The 24134-nt window shown below is 37.6% G+C and overlaps 1 protein-coding gene across 1 annotated transcript in view; it reads left to right on the forward strand.

Moving 5' to 3' along the window:
* Window positions 1–24134, forward strand: part of LOC139950740 (calcium/calmodulin-dependent protein kinase type 1-like) — a 114675-nt gene that overhangs the window by 14581 nt on the left and 75960 nt on the right. Inside the window, exon 4 of the mRNA XM_071949539.1 lies at window positions 20458–20596. Within this exon, the coding sequence (XP_071805640.1) occupies window positions 20458–20596 (139 nt within the window). The remainder of the gene's footprint in view (window positions 1–20457; window positions 20597–24134) is intronic.

Below are 24134 nucleotides of genomic sequence, written 5' to 3' on the forward strand. Positions count from 1 at the left end.
AACCACCATAAACATTCACAAAAAATAACCCTAAAATTGAGTTCATTTACATATTTATACATCAAATCAATTCCCTTTGTGGACATGATTAGTAGTGTGTTAATTAAAAATTGTCTCTTCCCCAATGCCCCCCCCCCCAACTACGCACACATTATCGTACATTTGTTCAGGATGGGTTGATGCACGCTGAAAAGCAGTGGTTTGCATCGGCATTCAGCAAACAGACCAACAATGATGGACCTTGCACATCATGCACTTATCTCTTGAACACCTCAGCCACTCAAGCATTGAATTATTACAAAAATGAAAATTTTGAATCAGCTAATTGTAATACTGACATTCAACAGCTTGTCTGTTGGAGGTTTTGTGAGGGAATGGGAATGGATGTTATGATTACAAAAATGAAAGGGGGACACAAATGTGTAGGATATTCTTGACCAGTGACAACCATTTTTTCCTTGTAAATTTGTAATTTTCATTGTACAATTTACAGTATGATGTGTATCTGTTTGTGGTGTGCAACCAATTTTGATCACATTCATTTTGTTGACATGCTCATCTGAAAGAAATCGTTTGGTTCTGTTTGAATGGCATTTCATTTGGTTGAAAGTGCACTTAAAGAAAGTACATTTCTATTGAAATTCACAAAGGACACCAATGCCAATTTGATTTGAAGTCTGGTTCAAGCAGTGGCATCCCAACCTCTGTAGACTTAGGCCAGCAGTAACTCAAAACCATTTAAAATGCTCTTAGCAACACTCTGTGTGACACAATCGCACCTTCTACAGACACTACTTTTGGAAAGAAGGCGAATCAAAACCTAAGCTACTCTTCTTAAATAGCTTTTAAAACACATTGAATGATGGGTGCAGATTGGCAGTTAAGTACGCATAACAACTGTTTGTTTTGATATACACCATACAGTTCTTAAGTGCATTACATACTTCAAACTGGTTGCTTAGGCCTATTAAGAGTTACTTTACTCGTCCACAAAATTTCCACCGGTTAGAGCCCTCAAAATCCAAACTATAATAAACAAAACGTTTTAAGTAAAATTATTGTTTGTTTTGATTCCCTTTCACCTTTTGCCATTTTGAATAGAATAAATTTCACCTTGTGATAATATTTGGCGACTATACACTCATATATGCAGTCAATATTATTTTGTGTGTTTAGGTCTATGTATTACCACTAGCACAAGATGCCAATTTCAATTCTGCAAATAGCATCGTGTAATAAAGATGATAATGAAAAATATTTAAAAGCATCATGCAAGAACGAGAGCACTTATCTACATAGTAGACTGTAATATCATAGAAAAAAGTTTGTTGTCCTTGTGGTCCCTTCTCTATACTAGTATGTATCTCCTGATGAAGCTTTAAAGGGACACACCGGCCGAATTGGGCTATTTGGGCTACAAAATAGACTAAGCTATGACTTCAAAGGTCTTCCAGGAATGAAGAAGAACCGTCCTTAAACAAAATCATCAAATTTAGTCGTTCTTGAGCATTTTAAGACAAAAAGCAGGCTGCATGATTGTTCTAACCAAAAAGTGGTACAAACAATCACGTGACCTTCCGGGCTAGTTTTACTTTCAGCCGTCTAAAATTAACTTACTTAACCAAATTTAAATCTTTTTTTTACAAAATTATTTACGAATATTTGACGAAAAAGATCATGTATTCAAATTATCGCTACAAAATGTAAATAATGGTGAAAAATCTAACGTAAGATTCACTTTCAAAGAGTCCGTGAAACGAAAGCTTGTTATATGGCCGCTTTGGTTTTTTAAAATCATTTTTCGCTAAATATGTGACATTTTGGTGATTTTATTTACAGCAACCATCTATAAAAACATTATTTATGATATTACACCCCTAAATTGTGTAAGCCGGTGTGTCCCTTTAAAATCGCATAAAAAAAAAAAATTAAGAAGAAGAAAAAAACATGCCTATTACGAGAGTTAATGCTTAATTGCATGTTATTTAAAAAAATAAGTTTTGCATAGCCTACCCTGGGAATTCAATACAGTGGTAAAGAAAGCAGCCGACTCTTTAAACATTAGGAATGTACTTAGTGTGACTTTTCGTAATCAAGTACCCTGGGAGGTTCAGGTACCCGTGTAATGAAACAAAAGTAAATCAAAGATTCTGTAGTAATCTGGAAGGACAGGTACCTGTACAAGAAACACATTCAAATGATGAACTAGCAAGATTTCTTTGGACATACGTAACACGTTTACCAGCAAGTTATGTAACATCCTTCTCAACCTCCAGATAAACCTAATTAAAATACCTACACTGTATAATCAATGTAACCTGTTACACCACAATAAAGAGCCACAGAGTCTGGACTTCCTGCAGCCACAATTATTACAAGGACTGATGGAAGAAAACATTTTAAAAATCTTCTGGTTAAAGCCATTACACACTTTCGGAACAGAAAAAAAAAAAAAGTACGCAGATTTACAAATAACTTACAGGGTTTACAGAAGGTAATGGTGAAAGACTTCTCTTGAAATGCTTTACTTTTTGAGAAAACATTAAAACAATTATCAATTCTCGACGTCGAGAATTACGGATTATAGTAAACACATGTCATGACACGGAGAAACGTGCGGAAACAAGCGTGGGTTTTCCTGTTATTTTCTCCTGTCTCCGATAACCAATTGAGCCTAAATTTTCACAGGTTTGTTATTTTATATATAAGTTATGATACACGAAGTGTGGGCCTTTGGACAATACTGTTTACCGAAAGTGTCCAATGGCTTTATTGGGGATTGCATGCTGTCTGAGTCTTATCAATGTTTGATATGAAGAAAGGAGGCACATCTCAAAACTTATCCAACTGTTACTTTTATAAGGTGGTCCAATAAGTGTGACATTTGAAAGAAGAAGTAATTAATCCTTAGTTTAATTCTATAGACACTCACGAAGCCCTTAAGAATTGCGCTCGACAAATGAATGGAGATGTCTGGAGTGTTTAATTAAGAAATGAGAAGAGTTGATCTTTACACACAATGGCAGTCTGAAAAGGAAAGTTTGCATCCTTTTCTTTGGTGATTGCTTCTACCTGTATCCATGGAACCTTACATTGGCATGCAACTTCTCAGCTGATTAGCTACATGTAGCTGTTTATTTTACTTTGTTAGTTTGAAAACTGGCATACAACGAAAAAACAAGTACATTAGGAGCTTTTGTATTTTTTGTGCAATATTAAAGTTGCTTGTTGGTTTTATTATAAGTTGTTGACCATGGGCTGGGTAACCATTGTGTACACAGCTAGGCTAACAAATGTGGTCCATAAAGTAAATGTACATCTGCATTGTCAGACCTGTTTGCATTAGCTACCTTCTGCCTTTATCACTTTTGTACACAATGTACACGTACATCTCAGATCCTCCTCGCTTGTTATCTTAACTGACTTTTCAGAACTATCTTTTTCAGTCTTGGAGAGTAGATGCTCTCTGCAAAGTTAAGCAAATAAGAATAGTTAGGTGGGGACCACCGTGGAATTGAGGCAAACAAGATTTCTTTTAAAACGGACTTGAGTGACCACTTGATGGTCATTGGTCGAAGCGGCTCTGCTGGACAATCGTATTTATCCATGGGGCAGGGTTGGACATGTGGCTCAAGTGTACTTATTGACTATCACTGGCAGCTGTCCCCTGGAGGTATAAACCATATTCCTTGATATATATCTTGATAGTTTCTCAGTGTTTCTTCTGTGCAATTTCCGCTCTCAGATCTAGTGAGGCTTATATAGCTGAATACAAAATCAGATGTAAGGATTGCCGTAAAATCTGTAATATCAGAAAAAGAATGGATTTCCTTAGTGGATTTCCTCAGTGGAAGGAATTTAGGCGATGGACCTTAAATGATTGAAACAAATAGAAATGTTAAAGTTTGTTTTGGGAGTGGGGAGTATAGTTGTAGCATCTTACAATACACCTTTTTTCGTTAAGCACTTGATGTTATCACATAAGTCTTTCTAAGAACCACAAATCTGTTCAATTATTTAGTTTTCTTGAAGTCTAAAACTTTTGCCACCTATTAGTCAAATAAAGTGCAAAGTGCCCCTGTGCCCCCGTGGTTTGCTCTTTATGAATAAGACCAGAAATTAAAAGCCAGAAACTACTTTGTTTACTTAAAGCCATTGGACCCTTTCGGTACAGAAAAAAAAAAAAGTTCACAGATTTACAAATAATTTGCAGGGTTTACAGAAGGTGATGGTGAAAGACTTCTCTTGAAATATTAGTCCATGAAATGCTTTACTTTTTGAGAAAACGGTAAAACAATATAAATTCTCGTTAACGAGAATTACGGATTTGTTATAAACACATGTCATGACACGGCGAAACGCGCGAAAACAGGAGTGGGTTTTCCCATTATTTTCTCCCGACTCCGATGTCCGATTGAGCCTAAATTTCCACAGGATTGTTATTTTATACATAAGTTGTGATACACGAAGTGTGGGTATTGGACAATACTATTTACCGAAAGTGTATGATGGCTTTAAAGTATGAAAATACACACAATGTATGTACATGTAAACCTTTAGAGTATGTATTTCCTGTGATTTAATATGCTAATTGTAATAGACTGTGCAAGTCTCGCGCTCACCACAGCGAGAAAACACCACATTTGAAGAATTTTTTTTTTTAATGAAATCAAATTTTTGCTTTAAATTATTCTTTATGCCGAATCTGAACAACAACAAAAATCAATACAGCTTGTTTAAACTAGTTTTAGCTTTTAAAACAAGCATACAATTAATAGGGTTTTAGTTTATGTATAGACAAAGTAAAACTCTGGGACTAGGATGTTTGTTTGATCTTAATTTTTTGAAACCCCCGTTGTAAATCTACGCCCGAATGTGAAACTATAAAAGCTGGTGTATACAAGGACACATGATGGTCGCGAGGGCGTTAGATTAACGTGTGACGCAGTTTAAAGAGGAAACCGATGCCTAAGCAACCAATGAAAAGGCTTTCCAACCCGCGCGAACAAAACAAGCTTCTGCTTAAGTTTCGTAATCGGAGATGGGCACAAATTTTTTAATTGTTTCAAGTAACTTGACCTGAGGTCAAGTTTAAATATATCTGTTTTTCTCCACTATTTTAAAACAAATTTATTTTTACTTTTATATAATTTTGTTAATTAGTATTACCTTTTCAACATGTAATTTTTATGGTCACAATGTACGCTAAACTAAAATAATGGCCGAAACATAATCTCCCCAACGTAAAACTTCATAAGGTTTGGACCACAATGGTCCCGGAATTTCAATTTCTCGTGAGACTTGCGCAGTCTATTATAAACCTTAAGTTACCTAATTTTTGAAACTTTCATGATGTTGGTTCAACACTAAGTCCTTAAATGTCTGTACATTGGTCATTAGAATTCAGTCATTTGTGAGATTGGAAAGACGAAAGAAAGTATGGTGTGTTAATTACTGTGCTAAAGGTTTCATCAATCAGATTAGGTATGCAGTGACATTTGCAAAGGTCTTTGTAAAATCTTGTTAGTCTTGTTTGTTTGATGTACTATACGAGTTTTATAAGCTAGCTGACTCCAAAAATAACTGGCCTCAAACACACACAACGTGTAGAGCCTACACAAGCTTACAAGAATTGACCTTTCAAATTGCATATTAGCATTTGCTTTTAAGTGCAAATATAGAGTATTGTGGCCATGCACCTACATCAGACATGTGTAGTACTTTTACGAAATGTTCTTTTGTGTTATTCCAAAGAATCTTCAAAATGATTTGTGGTCATAGAAATGAAAATGGCACATTTTTTGCTTGCATTTGAATAGTTGGCTGTTTAATGCAGATGCGGTTTATTTCTCATGGTGGAAATATGCAGCACAGTGCATTTTTTGTTGTTGTTTGTAGGGAAAATTGGAAGCTGAAATACTGCCAAGTTTCATGGCACTGTGTACCACAGAAACACAGTGCGTATAGTCTTCTGTTTAATGAAAAGCAAACAGGCCCTGAACGGCAGAATTTTGTATTGCCTAGGGTCTTGGAACTCTTGTGCCTAGTGCTTACTGAACACTGAATCCAACCCTGACTGTTCTACATGCATGCACTTAACATTTAAGAAGTCCTTAAAGAATCAAATAAAACCACATCTAAGAATTGTTTAAGTTACATCCTACACCATAAACGCTGCCCATTTGTCGTCTAATGAACTCATAAACTAGTCCATCGGTGTGTTACCATAGCTACCCCTCTCCCCAAACACCCCTGCCATGCAGAAACAAGATCGTATTTCAATATCTGTTATTTCAAGTTTTGCATTTTCCTCCTCTTCATGCTTAAAGTCAGTGGACACTATTGATAATTGTCAAAGACTAGCCTTCACAGTTGGTGTATCTGAACATGTGCATAAAATAACAAACCTGTGAAAATTTGAGCTCAATCGGTCATCGAACTTGCAAGATAATAATGAAAGAAAAAAACACCCTTGTCACACGAAGTTGTGTGCGTTTAGATGGTTGATTTCGAGACCTCAAGTTCATAATCTGAGGTCTCGAAATCAAATTCGTGGAAAATTACTTCTTTCTTGAAAACTAAGGCACTTCAGAGGGAGCCGTTTCTCACAATGTTTTATACCATCATCCTCTCCCTATTACTCGTCACCAAGAAAGGTTTTATGCTAATAATTATTTTGAGTAATTACCAATAGTGTCCACTGCCTTTAAGTGGCCTGATCAAATGGCTCAATTTGCAGTTGCTGTTATTCCCCCTTCTCTGTCTGGGTGACCAGCTAGTGTTGATTCTCAAAACAATCTAGTCGGGAAAAAAAAAAGATATTTTGTTTCACTTATGCTTCTTTGTCGGGGCCTCTCTGAGGTAAGCTAATTCTACCATAGTGATACTTTGTATTTATGCTGATCATATTTTGCTACTGTACTATACTGGTGGTTTTCAGCGCTGTTTTTGAGTAGCTTAGAAAGGAGAAGCGGTTAGATATTTGCATGACATAAAAAATACAAAATGAATTTGTTTAAACTGGTCATTCCACCCCTTTGGTAATGCCTTTATTGAACTTTCTTCGTTTTCTGGGGACATATTTCACCATAAAAGCCCATGTTCCGGCATCCTCTTTATCGATGTAAAGGATTCTGGATCTCAGCAGGACTGGGGTTTTAATATGGACAGTATATATATGCCAGTGTCATGCTGCATACATGTTGTACAGCACTCTAAGAATATTTCAGTCTGATGTACACTGTAGATGATTTCTGTAGTCCCGACCCACTTTCCGAGTGAGGAAAACTTGATCAATAATAATTTCATGGCCAGAGGTATGATGTAATGTCTTTCCTTATTTAGACCTCCTCACCCCTTCCTCCCAAAACCCTTCCTTCATTAGGAGGCATAAATGACTCCCCTAGATTTTAGAATGAGATTTTGCGGCAAATTCAGTGATTACTAGCTAAACATAATCATTGAAAATATTGAACAGGCACGTTCCATGCACACTAGAATTTAGTTCCGGCCCACCTCTGTTGCGGACGTACCCTTAATTAGCATTGACTAGGTATGACAAATTGAACCAATAAATTGTAAGAAAATCCATCAGTTGCACAAGTGTTAAAGATGTACATGATGTATGTGTGCAGGGCTGGTTCTAGGCTGTGCGCAATTTCCACAGAACTGCAGAGTTTAGTAAAAGAGTGGGCAGGGGTGAGCCACCAGGGGATGTACATGTAGCCACTCACACTGGGGTTTAGCCACCTGGGTTGTGTGTACAGGGCTAAGGGACCAGCCTTCAATTTCAAAAAAACTCTTCCTAACTTAGGATTAATCCTAGGACGAGTTGCGTTTTGTATCCAAATTTATCTTCAATCAGATTCGCAGAATGGAGTGGCGATAAAAACCTATATTGCACGGCTAATATCACTACCATGCGTGTTGTGTGTTCTATGTCACGCGCCAAGTTTGCTTGAAGATATAATACGTTATCACATGTGCGCTCGTGGAAATACGGAAAATATAGCGCGTCTGCGTCCCATATCCAACTCGGCCTTCGGCCTCGTTGGATATGAGACGCAGAAGCGCTATATTTTTCCGTATTCCACTCGCACTTGTGTGATAACTTATAACCTAGGAAGCATTGAACCCATCCTAAGATAGGACTGTTTACTCATCCTAACTCGAGTTAGGATTAATCCTAGAGTGTCATGAAAGCGACTGCAGGGGACTATACATGTAGGGGGTATGAAACCCCCACCCCAAATACTTGTTCTCAGCTGGAAGTTTTGAGCCTTGATTGGCAAGTAAAGCACTACATTTTTGTTAACTGTGAACAAACCTAGGGTTCTTCCTTGATCGTGGTCCACTGTCCTAATGCCAGTTTTACTTTACTAAGGGGGATAACTTCTGAGGACAAGTCCAAATTCTCCTGGCGTTATTGCTATGTAAACCACGGACTGTCCAATCAAACACAACCCCATACAAATGAAAGAAGTGCTTAATAAGAAAACAAATAGCCTACCTGTTGGAAGGCAGCAGACTTGATTTAAGCTAAAACTGTTCACACTACATGTACATGTGTACGTAGCTTGCCTCTGGGTCAAACCCTTTGCATTGCGTACTGTATTTGTCTTTGTGTACATGTATAATGGCAGTATTGCTAATCAAGTCCCTGACCAATTTTCCACCAGTTTTATGCCAGTGGCTCACTAATGAGCCAGCTCAAGGTTACATTGTTGCAGTATCCAAGGTGTGTTTCTCCATTCTCTAATGAAACTCATAAACACTGCAATAGTGTACGCATGAAGTGGTTGCTAACACAAGTTGCTGCAGGGCACGCCTCATTACTGTAGAAGTCCACATATATTTTCAGTCCCTCCAGTAATTATAACCCAACAATACTGAAAACTGCACGTATACATTTTGTTGATTTGGTAGTCCTTTCTGTTTTATTGTTGTAGAATTTACAAAGTGTATTCTTTACGTGTGTTGTCGCCAAAGGGCTTGAATTTAAAAATCTTCACATGTGTTGCTCAAAACTTTCACTTGTCCAAATATATTTTCAAAGGGCCAAAATGATACTATATAAATATTTTGTTTTGAGGTTTGGAATATACGTGTAGACACCTCTGAACTGATGACATTACCATTTGTTTACTGCATTGCTTAAAGCCAGTGGACACTTTCGGTTATCCGTGTTGTCCAAGGCCCACACTTTGTGTATCACAACTTATATATAAAATAACAAACCTGTGAAATTTTAGGCTCAATCGATCATCGGGGTCGGGAGAAAATAACACGAAAACCCACCCTTGTTTTCCGCACGTTTTGCCGTGTCATGACATGTGTTTACTATAAATCCGTAATTCTCGATGTCGAGAATTGATAATTGTTTTAATGTTTTCTCAAAAAGTAAAGCATTTCATGGAATAATATTTAAAGAGAAGTCTTTTACCATTACCTTCTGTAAACCCTGTAAGTTATTTGTAAATCTGTGAACTTTTATTTTTTTTTTTTTGTTCCGAAAGTGTATGATGGCTTTAAAGGCACTGGAAAATTTGGGTAGCTGTCAAATTTGGGTTCAATTGATCATCAAAGTTGCAAGAAAATTAGGAAAAATACAATTTAAAACCAACCCTGCTGCACAATTTGTGCACTTTCAGATGCCTTAATATTTGGGTTCAACTGTTCATTGAAGTTGCAAGAAAATAAAGAAAGAAAAAACACCCTCTCAGATGCATGAGAAAGACAGGGGATTTGCAGGGAATTTTGGTATGTGCACTTGTGTACTCTACATGAAATTCTGCGCTTACCTTGCAATTGAAGAATGGTGATGGTAAGCGCAGAATTCGGCGGTATAAGCAGAGCCATCAAATTGGGCCCAGAAGGTCTATTGATATCTTGAAAGTGCAATGCACTGCAGAATGTGTTCAGCTGTGCGGTTGGTCATTGGCCCAGGGCTTAAAATCGATAGACTCTGGCCAGCAGTGGTTCAGTGGGTATTTCCAGTATTTTGTTCGTTCATTCTTTATTTGTTCTCAAAAGGGAAAAATTGGTTTGTTACATGCATCAAGATAAAAGATGCCAGATAGGCTTAGTGCACATATACATATACATACAGGCAATGTGTAAATTTCAAATTGAAAATTATTAGATATAAACAATGCAACAATCTTGTGAAAATGAGGGCAGGCACAGGAGATGATAAAAAATGTAATGAAAATATTTAATTAAATGCTGATAAAAAAAAGGAAGACAAACGAAATGGGGTTAAATTAATTTGAGTATCTGCACCTCAGCAAGTTATAATTATTTGAAGGGGGAGTTTTCTATCATCGTTATCTCTAAGCCGTGTAGGTTTATAACACCTATGGACAATTGTGCTTTGTCTCAGACAAAAATTACCCAAACACTTTAAGTTTAAGTTCCCCTTTGAGAAAACGCTAGTTACTGCAAGTTTTTCAAAACCTAGATGAGACCCTGTAGAATAACACAAAACATGCAGGCCTACACCTGCTCCAGACCTGCTCCCTTTACTCTCTATCTGCATCGCGGCTTCAGGGACGGCGGGGTTCTTTCTTTTTTTCATTGACTTATTAAACTCCCAAATACATTGCAATCATTTCCACATGAATTTGTACGAGTCGTTAATGAAATGTTGTCTCTTTTATGCAGCCTGGGCTGGGAGTATTTTGTTTGCCTCTCCACAGCTCTTACAAGGCCCCCATTCTTTGGAGTAGGGCCAAATGAAGCCAGACATCTATCCCTGGGGGCAAATCGTAGAGCTGTGCTAATAAGCAGTTGATATTTGGCTGGCTAGAGGAGTTTTCCTTTATAGCTAAGTACAGTAATATAACTGAGAAATTAATAATGGGTGATTATATTGGGAAGATAGAAAGGTTACTGGCAAACTGCTTTGGCAGCAAATCATGTGCTTTTTTGGTTAGGTACAAAATGTAGGAATGTACATGTATACCATACCAGAATGTTTATTTGGTCCATGCACAATGCACCATGCACATTACACTTTTCCCGACAGTACATAAACATGAAAGCTAGTGCAATCACTAACCACCAGCCTCCTACCACCCCCTCCCGCCCTTCTCTCTTTCTCTGAGCCTCCATACCCATCATTTTAAACTAATGAACCAAAACCTTTTACTGCATTCATGGGTTGTAAACTGATTGCATGGTTGACTTTTCATACTGTGTGACATTTCACCATTAATGTCAGTTGGCTTAAACTCCTTTCAGTCCTGTTCACAGTACAGAGCCAATCCTTCGGAAGTAACACCCAGCAGATTTCCTGGTGAATTTGAACCCCCTAATATTTACCTGGTTTGCTACAGGTCTGATCACAGGGGGCAACAAAGGTGATTGCCTCCATGCCCCTGGGTCATTGCCTTGGTGCCCTTGAAATGCTCCAGTAGAAGTTTACAATTTCCTCATAGAGTGCCTTTTACCCCGGTAGAAAATGCCTTGGTGCCCTTGCCCTTTCAAAAACGGAGTATATGCAGGCCTATTTATTCCTGCCCATTGTTTAATTTACTTAACAATCCCAAGCAGGAGTGTTCAGGTGAGCAAGTAAAGTGTGAGAAGCTCAACCAAATTTTTAATAGGTATTTCCTAGGGAATTTGTCAAGTGTGAATGTCACCAAGTACAGATAAATGCACTTGGGTCTTAATTTTGTCCTCTGGGGTTCACAATCCTTAAGGATTAATGAACCCCAAAGTACAGATGTATGATTGGTACAGTTGCTCTATACACAAACATGTATAATTGAACAAAATGTGATTACTTTCATTCTGAAACTGTGGAGGTCCTCACAAATATCCATCATCTTTGCTTATTACAGATTGCAAACAATTTACTTGTTCAATGCAGTGCAAAAAGTATACAGAGTTTTCTAGCTGTGGAAAGTTTTAGAATTTGGCATTTAACCAGTCAAGCTTTCATCTCTGAAACCTTTCCTCTGTAATAACTTGAGGAGTACGAGATTCCCTACCTCAGAAGTGTGACATTAACAGCCTCACGGAGGACTGTCTTTGGTATCCCAAGTTCACGAAGATCAAATGAACATCATTCTATAGGGTGCAAGTATTAATTAACCACGCACACTGAATTGGGACCCTGTTCACATTTGACATTATGCTCAGTTAATCGGCATACGGATCCTGTTACTGTGGATGTACATGTAGCAGTGCAATATCATCAGTGCTTAACTTCATGGAGTTTCATTATGCCACTGTGTAAATTTGTTTACGTTCGATAGGACTATACACACTTATTGGTCACCGAACATGCAAGTGCTTTTTCTGTGGTACGTACATGAGCAGCGTTAAGAAATTACCCCGGGACTCGTTATCTCTAAGCTGTTGAGCCGAAAATAGTGCTTAGCAGTTTTTTGGGGTATTCAAAAAGTAAGCGGGACACCAGTGACAACAATATGGAAACTTTGGAGTTAAAGCTGGTTGCCTGTTTCTTATAAGCAAAAAGCTTAGCATTTTCTTGTGCTTTTTTGAAACTGTTGAACGTTTTTGTTCTTAAAGTGTTTTTTTTTGCGAGATAGTCAATGAAGTTACATCATTTCCCCAAGCACCTACTAACAATGAATAAAAGCACATACAAACAACAAATCATAAAAAGAAGATATTGAGGTCACTGATTGGCAGAAATTTTCTTCCATAATGAAAACTAATAAAAACATAAGTGACAAACAAATCAACTGATAGTTTAATAAATGAAGGTTGGGCTAAATTGTTATCAGCATATTATGAGAAGTGTCACATCTTCATCAACTCGAGATTTATACTTTTAAAGTAGAAAAAAGGAAGGAGTGAAAAAGGAAAACGTCACTTCATGGTTCTTAGAAACCGTCCAAAATCACCTTGGCCATCAGTTCCAAATGTTGACATGGGTGCGTGTGAAATCTGGTTCTTCATCAGAATTGCAATTCTCAAATGCCAAGGTTGTACGGTAATGCATACTCTATGTAGAATTGTCCCCCCAGTGCTCAAATATTTGTACATGGACCAGGAGGCTTCAGCGTACTGAACTTGAGAATCTACCCCCCCCCCCCCACCCAAAGCCATCTGCAAAACGTGAAATCCATCCCGCAACGAAGCGAGAGGGAAGATGGGCGAAGCCAAAAATAAAAGTAATAAATAAGCCCTTCAGAATTTCTTCTTTATCCCTGTGATCTACACGTCGTGTAATTTCTTCACCCGTACACAACTCTCTGTGAATGTGCATCTCCCGCCATTTCACACAAATAGAAAGCAATTTCATTACGGAGGAATTTATCAGCTCTTGGCGGGAGCTGTTAGGATACAATTCTCAGCCAGTAATCTTATTTCGGCGCCCGTTATTACTGGTCTGGGTTGAAATAGGAGGTGTACTGGAAAGAGGGAATAAATAGATAAAACACACTGTACATCAGATCAAATTTGACTGGATAATTTTTCCATGGAGGGCAAATTGTTTAGAAGTAGTTCTGTTTGGAGTCGTAATAAGATTACTCAGACAATTCAAAGTCGTCTGACAGCGGCTTGACAAAGCTCCCTCGTTGTATTGTAACGATCATTTATTGACATAAACTAAAGATGTTCATCACTGCATTCTAAAAATTCATAAAGCCATTCAAATTGTTCAATAGTTTATTTTAGATCCATCATGTTGAATTCCCCCCAGTTATGAATAGAGCGTTAATAGACTAACCTCATCCCTGCTATAAAGCCCATTCTTTTCATAGGAATTAAAGGTTTCAGCTTCAACCTTTTACAACCTTTAATATAAATGTTTTTCCAATTTTGTTGAGCAGCGTACATCTGTGTTAAAGGCAATGATTGATATTTCATTTGGACACCATGCTAAGCATACAACACACAAACTGTGAATCTCCAATACTACCAAGGTTTGCATTGATAAATTATATGATGTAATTTGCATAAAACTTTAAAATTTTATGTTATCTCCAATAAAGTTGTCTTACAAATTGTGCCTGCAGGAATTCCAGGCTCTGTAGCTCTTTCGCAAACATCTGTTAGCACAGTAAATGAAGGTTCTACATGATTAATCATGCAATTATTTTATCCACTATTTCAAGCATGCAAACCATTCTAGATTTAAAACAAATCATACCAAAGTTCTCAAAAACAGTCTACTTGACTGCATGGGTTTTCCCTGGAATAATTCTCTGGGGTTTTCCTCCCACATCTAAAACTGAAATTTCTTCATCATCTTTTCTCGTTTGGCTCTAATTAGAGCATTGAGAATATTTATCCAGATCCAGATCCAGAGGTATTCTTGTGGATACATTTAGTTAGACAATAGAAGCTACACTTATGGGTTTTGTTGTTGTTATGATTTGGACAAATACAAATATCTTATTATTATCTGCCAAGGGAGATTGTAAGTAACCTTATTTAATAGGACCCTTAAGATGACATCTTGTATCCATGTTAACATGATTAAGTATGACTTAATTCCACCGTGTCTTTTATCATTCATGAAAAATAAATCTCCCACATCCCCCCTTCAATTGAACTGCTAACCAATTTAGAGAATCTGGCAGGCTGGTTTCGTGGGCAATACTGAAGTGGTTTTGACAGCTACATGTACATAACAGTGTAACTACATGTACAATGTGGGGGGACGTCCAGGAGCTGTAGAGTTAAAGTTTAGGATTAGATTTCAACCATGGACATGATACTGTGGAGTGACTAGATTTAAAGGGGTGTTGTATGGCCTTTAAGGAAGAGCAAATTTATTCACACCCTTTGGTTTTCAATAAAACACACTGTTTAAACCAACCCTTGAAAACAAAATCATCATTTTGGGGTTAGTGGTGTTGTTTTACCAGGGAGTTTGTGCACATGTATGTTTGAAAGCATAAATTTTTGACTTATTTTGGTTGTTGCAATCGAAATAAGCAACAGTGATTTGCTGGGCTGTCAGTGGTATTCCACTTTGGCTGCAGTTGGATGGGAACATTTTGGTTGAGAATTCATACTTAGTAAGTGTGCTTAATATGCGTTGAAAATTAAATTAATGGAAAGGTTTGCGGTAACACCATGTAATGACTATCTCTAATGAGTTGGGGTGGTTCTGCTCAACGGTTCTTTTCAGAACCACCCCAACTCATTAGAGATAGTCATTACATGGTGTAACCTCAAACCTTTCCATAATGTATTTCCAGCATGCAAAGTTTCAAATCCTATTGAAACTTAAATTGTTTAAATCTCCCCCTCCCCCAACCCCTGATAAGTATAAACTGTTTCCATCTCTGAATTCTTATGGAGCAATTTTGTGTAGCATCCACATGAATTGATGAGTTTGAAAATAGCATCTGGACAAGTTTTGAAATGTGCCCCCCCCCCTTTCATCATATTAAAAGTTTATAAAAATTGGCAAGTCCATAAAATAGGGCAATGTGTTCTTCCTTTGCGTTGTGTCCCAATCATGGCTGCAGGAAGTCCAGGCAGTGTGGCTCTCCCATTTGTGGCTTGGGTTTGTTCATGTATCACATTTAAAACATGGTTTTCTCTTTATTATGTTTTCGTACTAATGGCTTGTACAGTTGTAGTACTACATACATTGTAGGCCAGTACATGTAACTGTATGGAGCCATTTGCAGATGTGGGCAGTTTATAGACTGCCTTGACGAGAACAACTCCGTCAGGTGATTATCTCCAAGGGAGCCATGAAGAAAAGAAAAAAAAACCATGTCCAATATTTCATTAAATAGATGATTATGGGCAGACTGGCTGTCGCCAGGTTGCGTAACAGCTTATGGTTTGGCTGATGACTTTTGGATGTAATGACATGGAGAACATACATCTGTACATGTACATGTATGGCCTTGTTGTCATAATGAGCTACATACAGACATGTGTCCACATACATTGTTTGTACACAAGATCTGTGCTTAAAGCATTGACTATAACTTTTTATTTGATAATGATATCATGACCAGTGCACCTACATGTATAGAGCTCAGCTGACTAGGGTGTAGATTTTTTGAGCAGGCGCCATGAGCGCCTGCATTGGCCGATACTGGCGCTATACAAGACTTTGATTATTATTGAAATATCTCATGGCAGTTTAGCAGAAAAAAGGTTCCTTTAAAAATGATTAGTTGCTTAAAGTCACCTGAGTGGAATGTGAATAAACAGTTAACTAAGGTTTTAAAAAATCAGTTCTTATACAAATTTAAGAGTAGACCCCGACCCGAGAGGGCGCTGTTCGTGACGTCAATCAAGGCAGACTTTGCCTGTAATGCATAAACACAATTGCAAAGTACATGTACAGACCAAGTCGTGAGTTTGCACGTTACAAAAAAAGAGTTTTATTATTTTTTTTCCGGCAATGCCGACCAGGTGTATTGCTGCTGAATGCAGAAAAACACTTTTTGAAACGTACCAACTCACGACGTGGACGTACATGTACTTTGCACGTGTGTTTACTATACGCATTGCAGGCAAAGTCTGCCTCGATTGACGTCACAAAAGGGGTAGGCGGAGTCAGCCCCCCAAACAACTTCATCTATTTTTTAAACATATAAATCGTGACAAACAATTACTAAAAAAATTGTTTTATTGTTCGTAAGCATTTACTCTTATGTTTGAAAGAACAAAAATTCTATTTTCAGGTGACTTTAATTCAATTCAATATAATTTCATTTTATTTTCCCCAATAGGAAACTCATTTTGGCTTTACATTGAATTCACAAAAAAACACAAACTTACTCTCTTTACTGAGCAGGGAAGATATCCAGAATAATGAGAAATACTCAATTATTTAGGGGCACCATCTGCCTTATCTTGACCAGAAATGTCATTATGTCCAGCGCTAAATTTAATAAGGTACATAAACACATAAATAAAGTATCCTGCCTCAAGGAAAGTATCGGAGATTCAAAACAAACTTGGATTTAGTTGACATTTTTGATGAAAATAGCAGTGACAGATTTTTGCTGTTTACCCAACAAGTGCATACTCTATTCAACTGAAACTTTCACAGGTGACTTTTATGGTATCTTTCTTGGTAGTTTTGTCTATAAATTACAAGTTTAGCATTGCCATTAATTCTCCTTTATAAATGGTTTTACACAGGCCATTCAACTTTTCAGTTGTTAGTCGAGTTCACACAAATGGTGAAAACGTCCATTGGAGAAAAAAAACCTGTAGCAGGGGCGCACAGCCCTACATTGTAATCTATACTGCAGCAATGTATGCACTGTTTCAGTAAACAGAGTTTCAGTGTGCAACAAATCAATGGCCCAACTTGGTCCAATCAGTGGTCATCAGTAGTCATGGTTACCAATCAGTACTTCAATATGTACACAAATACACGTAAGTGTACATAATATACAGAAGTGCTGTGTTTGTATGTCATGTACATGTATGTATACGGTTCCTCTGTGGTGATGGCAATTTTCATTCTGCCAATATGAGTTTTATCATCGCTAATATATTGTAACCATAGAAGTTATTGTACTTTTCATACTTTTCTAATTAGTGCATTCTATGGACAGGGAAACACAAAGGAAGTTGATATGATATATTCTTTACATCCAATAAAATTTGGAGTGAACAATGAGCAATAGACGTGCTTTTAAAACATGTATCAACAGTGTGTGTTCACAAAAACAGGAGGTTACATTCTATACCATAATATCCTGTATCGTGTTTGCTCACATTTTGTATAATAAATAACCATGAATTAAATAGAATGTCTTTTAAAGGCAGTGGACACTATTGGCACTTACTCAAAATAATTATTAGCATAAAACCTCACTTGGTAACGAGTAGTGGGGAGAGGTTGATAGTATAAAACATTGTGAGAAACGGCTCCCTCTGAAGTAATGTAGTTTTCGAGAAAGAAGTAATTTTACACGAATTTGATTTCGAGACCTTAGATTTAGAATTTGAGGTCTCAAAATCAAGCATCTGAAAGCACACAATCTTGTGTGACAAGGGTGTTTTTTCTTTCATAGTTATCTCGCAACTCCGATGACCAATCAAGCTCAAATTTTCACAGGTTTGTTATTTTATGCATATGCTGAGATACACCAAGTGAGAAGGGTCTTTGACAGACAATTACAAATAGTGGCCAATGTCTTTAACATTGAATGAAAAGAAGGCTTTTATGGGCCAAGTATTAACGGATTAGATACTAAATGTTCATTTGAGTGTTTATGGTAGATTCATGAAGTCTGTATTTTTTCCCCTTTTCAATGTATTGATGTTGTAATTGTAGTCTTGCCCCTTGTTTTATGAGGTATTATATTCATTATTACGTTTCTATTCACAGCCCATGGATGCATCCCCATATGTTGCCTTAATGCCTTGCCCCAAACCTAAAACCTCAAACCTTTGATTTTGTCTTTGACCAGGCCATAAATCATCACTGCGAAAATCAAACGCAAACATATTCAACAGGTTTGTACCACGTACAGTCCATACGTAAAGTTTTCTCGGCAAACCCTGAGTGTTATGTGTTAGGAATACTGATGCTGCCTGCCTATGGTTGGCTTACCAAGGTTCCATTGACGGACCTTCCCCAACCGTGTAGTGCGTACTGAACATGTACCACTTCAGATTATTGATCGGCGCTTATACGATGACGCCATCGGTTACCAGGGAGGCACGCGTCAAATATTGAATACTCCAACCCTCGACACGATCCAACCTCGACATGATTGTATCTCAGTGCCCTACAGTGAAGTCTCAAGATGACTTCAACAGGTTGTGTTTAAAAAAAGATATGAATGTACAACATGCACATTACATTTGTAGACTATGCAGCATACATACATGCAGGCCTGTATTCTTCGTTTTTTGAAAAGGGCAAGTGTACCAAGGCATTTTCTCCTTGGTAAAGGGCACTCTATGAGAAAATTGGAAATTTTTATAATTTCAAGGGCACCAAGGCAATGACCAGGGGGCGTGGAGACAATCGCCTTCATTGCATCTGTGAATGGTGAAGTATCAGGCCTGTGGATGTACATGCTGTGTGTGTAGGTACCCGGTACTGTACTGAGTGGTAAAACTGCTGGCGAAATGAAATACCATTACTGCAGCTTCTGTTGCTCCTTTTACCATATTTTACCTTGAACGATGCAAGAATCGATTGAGGTTTCATTGTCAATGCTCTGCTGTCTGTAATGGTGAAAGCTAAATTAAGACACAACGACCTCCATACTCTGGAATGGAGGCAAGGATTCCAGTTTTTCTAATAAAACCCTATAATGTGGTCCTTTTTACCTTCATGATGTACTGCATTGTGTAGCCTTGCTACGTACCCGAGTGGAACTATTTATCATTTAACTTGTGGAAGTATTTTGCTGAATCCCCAGTGTTTTGAATGAAACTAACCGCGTTCTCATGATTGACTTACGTGTATTGTTCAGATAATGGATGCATAATCTGTATGTAGACTAAGACATCAGTCCTTAGATTTATTTTTGGGTGGATGTACATAACAAGGTTTTCTTTCTCAAAGATTGCAGTATGCCACAAACTTATGATGTTCAGTGACATACATTGCAGTTCACGATATTACACATACATTTGTACAACCTTCACATGCTCAACTTTCACACATTCTTCTGGCCATGTGTTAAACATAAACACATTGTTATGATTACTCTTCTTATAACCTTGAACATGATAGCAAACTACTTGTTCATGTATACGCCTACTGTATCTACGTGCTTCACATTTCTCTTGGAAATTGTGTAGATCACAAAACTGAATTTGACCTTGGAGCCCTTCTAGAATGCCTCTTCCCTCCTCTCCAAGACCCTAAAGCCAGGTTCATACTTCCTGCTAATTCGAATGCGATGCAAATTTGATGTGACTTTGGCGTCACAACCCCTCTTTTGCTGCGATATTTTCAAGAGGGTTGAGCACAGCTCAACTCAGTGCGAATTTCGTTGTGAACTTGTTACGTCAACATTCGTATCGCATTTGCATTCGCAGGAAGTATGAACCGGGCTGAAAGCCGTGTTCCCAATGGACTTTTTCCCCCGCTGCCACATGGGAAGTTTCTGTGACTGGCTATAATAGTGTATTTCTACCGTGTGTTCCCACCCGGATTTATATCCGCGATGTTTGCGAAGCGTGATACAGTGTGTAGGTTTACAGTGCGAAGCTGTTCTCATTGGACTTTTTAGGCAGCCTTGATATGTTACCGTGGCTGAGCGGAAGCCTTTCGTGACCTCTTTTGGCTTGGTAGTTAAACATCACGGTCGTGGTAATTTGACATTGAGGGCAGACATACCTTGCGTCCCCATTGGATTCAATTTTGTCATTCTACAGAAAAGTTGTGTACTTTGTTCAAAAAAAAGTCCAATGGGAACACAGCTTTAGTCAATGTTTGCTCAATCATCACTCACTCACTCATGTTGCTCCCTCTGCAGTGATGTTTGCCTCATTCTGTTTATTTCTTATTTTCTCTCCATCCAGAGTCACAGGAGGGGAGCTGTTTGATAGAATCGTTGCTAAGGGTAGCTACACAGAGAAAGATGCTAGTAATATCATGAGGCAAGTCTTAGAAGCAACTGATTACATCCATCAGCAAGGTGTCGTCCATCGAGATCTAAAGGTAGACTTAACTTCTTTTTACATTCTTTCCAATTTACATTTCAAGCCTTAAGCCCGGTTCATACTTCCTGCGAATGCTTCGTGCGATGCGAATTTCATTGCATCACAAAGGGAAATGGAGCGTGTACTGATTGTTGCGTCACCAAAATTCACTTCGCATTCTCAGGAAGTATGAACCGGGCTTTATAAGTCAGTTGTTCAAACCAATCCTCGGTAGTTGGTTAAACAATATCGATTATCGTTTTATAAAGTTTTTGAAAGAATGTTTCAACAAAATGTTCCTCATTCACCTGATCTGCTCTGACAAAGGACAACAATTATTATTTGTAATTGTACTCCTCCATGGCGTGGGTTAACAAGCACAAGCGTGTAGCTTTATGTTTTGAGCTACAATCGGAATGGCAACAGTCTACTTCAAAGGACTCCTTGACACTATCGTGCCTAATTGCAGTGTCGTATGCATAGTTTGACCTGCTCTATTGTGTAATGAATACCATGTACGAACATTTCTTCAATCTCACATTTACATTAATGTGAAATGTACATGTAAGGATGCGTACAGGTACATTACATATTTGGACTGCTTTGAGTGCTATGGTTAAAACTCCAGTCCCGAGGTGATCCTCAGCGCTGTCTATTTTCTATTTGAGGCAAAGCCGATGGAAAATTAACTGGTCCGGGGATCACCAAGGGTATCATAGTTTTAACGATTGCATGAGGAAAGACAGTCAATGTTTGTTTTAAACACCCCAAACATACATATGCAATGTGTCTAGACATCTACACATAGCTACCAAGAAGCTGCTGTTTCTATGGGTTTAGTTGAGGGGTTGCTATGGGATAGTGTACATTGGTTACAATAAGTACTGTACTACATGTATGTTTCTTGAAAAAATAAGGTGCCATATGACTCACTCTAAACCAATCGGAACATGGAATCTTTGTAAGGGGGTGTTATAATTTCTAATACTCTGTGCATGTGTACATGTAGGTGAACAAAATACTGAGGCTAATATGGAATTCTTCAAAGTTCTCAATTTGCAAATACGATAAAAGCTTTTAGAAGATTGATGTGTTTTGATCCCCATCATGGGTGCCTTGAGGCAACACTCTTCAGGAAGCCTTCAAATGAAGTACATCTAAAGTATTCTTGTTAGTGTGTGCCCAATATACTTCAACATTTTTGATAGATGGGTTCTTATAGCCCGAGTTCTTACGCCAACATTAAGGTCGATAATTCTGACAGATGGAAGGAGAAAACAAATATATCCGATGAAGTTTCAAATGGAATTAGTCATCTTCACGATTATTGAATGCTTGTCTCATATCCGGTATATATTTGAATGTCTTATTGATGGGGTTGACATTCTCACTCCGGCTGGGTAGAGTTTCAGGCTTTGGGTAGTTTCCTGACTGTACATATGTCATAATATGACAAATACTCCAAGATTACTCTGTAACTTACTGACACAACCAGAGGATTGAAGGCTACGAGGTACGAGGTTCAGCTAGAGTGTACATTATTAATATCATTCTATTTGTTATTTTCTGGTTTGTTTTACATTCAAATCTTGCTTTCCATTGGCCGAATTACATCACAAAGAAGAAACACGATTCTCAAATTCATAAACGATATCCAAATTCCACACTGAGGAAGGAGGGCTGTAAAAAGCTGTAAGACTAGATTTGTACAAGTGATGAAAAAAACATTGAACAGTCTTCTAAAACAAAAATAAATTATACAACTTAAGTAGGATTTGAAACTTTGCATGGTGGAAACAAGATATAGAAGGGTTTGCGGTAACACCATGTAATGACTATCTCTAAATGAGTTGGGGTGGTTCTGAAAAGAACTGTTGACCGTCTTCTAGAGATCAGAGCATACTGATCGAAACGTCGAGTTGACCAACGGGTCTTTTCAGAACCACCCCAACTCATCTAGAGATAGTCATTACATAGTGTTACCGCAAACCCTTCTATACAACTTGTTGAAATTCATTTAAGCAAGTGCACAAATAATTTTTGTACTGGCTAAACCCCCCCCCCCCCCCAAAAAAAGTATTGAACAATGGTACAGTTTGTATTTAAGGAATACTTGGAAGTGTATACATACTACCTAAACAAGTGTACATTATGAACACTTCATGTACATGTATGCACATTTAAAATGACTGCCTTTTGATGTCATGCACTCTCTCGGCTGAATCCTTTTTTTGTCATGGTCTGGGAGAAAATTTGATTTGCCGATGATAAATGGTTTTATAAAGCTCATCAACATCGTCACCAATCAAGAAGACAACATTCAGTACATGGTTTGGTGACAGCTTTCTGCAATCTTGTTGAGATATAGGTCATGAATGTGACTAGCCGGGGAACCCATTGGTCTGTCATCGAGACTGTTAAAGCGCTGATGCAACATGAGTTGACGAGAGTTCGTTCATGCCTCGTTGCAAAAAAAATGTAAATTATTCAAGTGTGAAAATAGATACTTTTTGTTATTTTAGTGCATTGTTGTCGTTTTATCAAATCACTCAAAATTTGTACATCATTTGGAGGGGCAGGGCAGACGGGCAATCAAAATACCCGACATCTGTTTGTATTAATTTGATAGATAGTTTGTTATTTTATTTTATTTATTAATTTGTTAATTTATTTATTTATTTTGATTTTATTTTCTCTCTTTCTTTTTTTAATTTATTGTCACTGTTATTATGATATTATTATTAATTATTTAGTTTTTTTTTTTTTTTTTGGGGGGGGGGATTTATGTTCATGTACATGAATTCTACCAAACCTGTTGCAAGATATAAAAGACAATGTACATACTAAAACTGTCAATTGTAATTATTTGGTTGCATTTCCAAACTTGTTTTAATAAGTTCTACGTTTAGATCCAAAAAAACAATTAGTTTATACATACATTTTAATTTTTTAATTTTTTATTAATTACATAAATTCTACCAATATTTACCCCGACTGTATCGTGTCTTTAAAGCTACATGGTAGACTTATTTTGTATGAATAATTATAGGCCGACTAACTTGGCAGAAAGGATAGACTCTAGGGTGAACGTTCGGTGCTCACCCTCTACATGTACTCCCCAAGGGACCCCGTTTCAGATGAACTCTTCAAGTGTGTGAAGTCACCACAAGGGAGATTGAAAAGGGAGCTGGGGGGTCTGAGATATATCATTCGATAATAAACGATTTTCTGCTAGCGTCATCCCCAAGGAATTTTTGACCAAGGCGCTCATCAGTGAGCTCAAAAGAGTTAAATTGCCACCTTGCAAGTCATGGTGTGAGCTTAATGGCATGGTTCATGGTACGGATTTGTGTCAGAGAAAAATGCATCGGTAATGCTGGCAGTGGAAAGAGAGCAGTAGGTACTTTTTTAGACAGAGCTTGATGTTGTAGGTTTCATGTACAAATAGAGTGATTTGATTATTTTGTCAACTTACCGAATGAGTTAATTTAATCTTCAATATTAATACAGCGCATGATTGGCTTTTGGAAAAGACATTTTATTCGAATCCTTAAAGG

The sequence above is a fragment of the Asterias amurensis genome, chromosome 2 (assembly GCF_032118995.1).
Source record: "Asterias amurensis chromosome 2, ASM3211899v1".
Lineage (NCBI taxonomy): Eukaryota > Metazoa > Echinodermata > Asteroidea > Forcipulatida > Asteriidae > Asterias > Asterias amurensis.